Source organism: Borostomias antarcticus (genome assembly GCF_949987555.1).
Source record: "Borostomias antarcticus genome assembly, chromosome: 22".
Classification (NCBI taxonomy): domain Eukaryota; kingdom Metazoa; phylum Chordata; class Actinopteri; order Stomiiformes; family Stomiidae; genus Borostomias; species Borostomias antarcticus.
Genome location: NC_140255.1, coordinates 13853837 through 13855412, shown reverse-complemented (window position 1 = coordinate 13855412; position 1576 = coordinate 13853837). Strand labels below are relative to the sequence as shown.

Below are 1576 nucleotides of genomic sequence, written 5' to 3'. Positions count from 1 at the left end.
ACTCATTAACATATATGTCCACTCGCATCAAGTGAACATTATTGTAGATTGATGCACATGAGCCACACAAACATCTCTGATATAAGTTGTATTTATTTCCAGGTCAATACTTTTCAGTAATGCAGCAGTCTAGAATAGCTGTTGTTGCTTCTGTACATGTCCTGTTGCACTTAGGGGTCAACTGAATCACTTTTACTATTCTATATAGTGTAAAAACATTCACTAACCACACCACATTCAAAGTCTTCATCATTTCAAATGTCAGTAATATTTAGCTTAAATGTACAGTCAAATATCAAAAAAATAAATAAAAGCCGTTAATTCGACCTGTTTATCGACATTGTGCTGGTTTTGTTCATACATTCAACAGCTTTTCCTTCATTCCCAATACATCAAAATAAAAACTTAATATATAAAATATATATAAAAAATAATACATAACAATTCTGATTTAAAACATGGATAAACATCATGTATCATGACGATAGTGTTACAGTACATACACATAGTCTTTTAATGTAAAAGATATTCATATAATATTCATACTTTTCAGCTGTGCATGAGTTCAGTCACACTTATTCTGCAGGCTACCAGACAGACCCTGTACATGTAGGTCCCAGTTAGAATGCTTGGTCATCTTCAGGCAGCTGTACCTGAGTTCCATCATGATATACTTCAGTCAGGATGGTTCAGTCAGAATACTCAGTCAGGATTCTTCTGCAGTAGAGTTCCTTCAGGCAAGCTTGTCCATTATGGTTTCTCCTCCGAGTATCAGTTCATCCAGAAAGCTTGTTCCTTAGTCCCCCCCCCTCTCTTTCCCCTCAGAGTGCTTATGCAGCGTCCCAAACAGGAGGTCCCAGTGCGTGAAGTAGGGAGCGTAGTTGGACCTGAACTTGAGGTGGTGCAGGTCGTGGTGCGGAGCTCCGCCGTAGAGTCCGTAAGGCACCAGCCTGTGCGTGGCCCAGGGCAGGTCGTAGCCACAGTGGTCCTCCACCGACAGCCAGATGTTGAGGACGTAGAAGAGCATCTCCGTCAGCGGGTGGCAGCCCAGCAGCAGGGGGTTGATGGAGGCGAAGAAGCCCAGAGAGAGGGTCTCCCAGGCCCCGGAGTACTGGGTGGTGAGGACCGACGTGGAGGTGTGTGTGTGGTGCACCTTGTGGAAGGTGCGGTAGAGCCAGGGCACGCGATGGTGCAGCAGGTGCCAGAGGAAGTACTGCAGGTCGAAGAGCAGCAGGCAGGCAAAGAGGTCCCAGATCAGACGCAGGGTCCCTGGAGCCTGGGCCGGCAGGCTGGGGGTGCTCCCGTACCAGTGGAGCACCGTCAGGGGGAAGATGTAGACCAAGTGGTTGTAGAGGGAGAGGCCCAGGCATTGACACATGGTAGTCCAGGAGACGTGGCTGCTAGCCTGGATCTTGTAGCGCCGTACCCAGGCCAGGTGAGGGGATAGCAGGTCCAGCAGGATGAAGGGCAGGCTGAAGCAAAGGTAGACACAGAGAGAGAAGAGGACGGGAAAGAAGGCTGAGCTGAGCAGAGCTGAGTGCTCCCGAACGAGGTCCCATAGGCTCTGTAGAAGCAT

At 48.0% G+C, this 1576-nt stretch overlaps 1 protein-coding gene across 1 annotated transcript; it reads right to left on the bottom strand.

The window, feature by feature from the left end:
• Positions 1 to 796: 796 nt before the first annotated feature.
• On the bottom strand, positions 797 to 1576 carry LOC311323801 (cholesterol 25-hydroxylase-like protein; the record flags this gene model as incomplete). Its single annotated transcript, XM_084456098.1, has 1 exon — positions 797 to 1576. One exon carries the CDS (start codon positions 1574 to 1576, stop codon positions 797 to 799), a length of 780 nt encoding a protein of 259 aa, XP_084312224.1.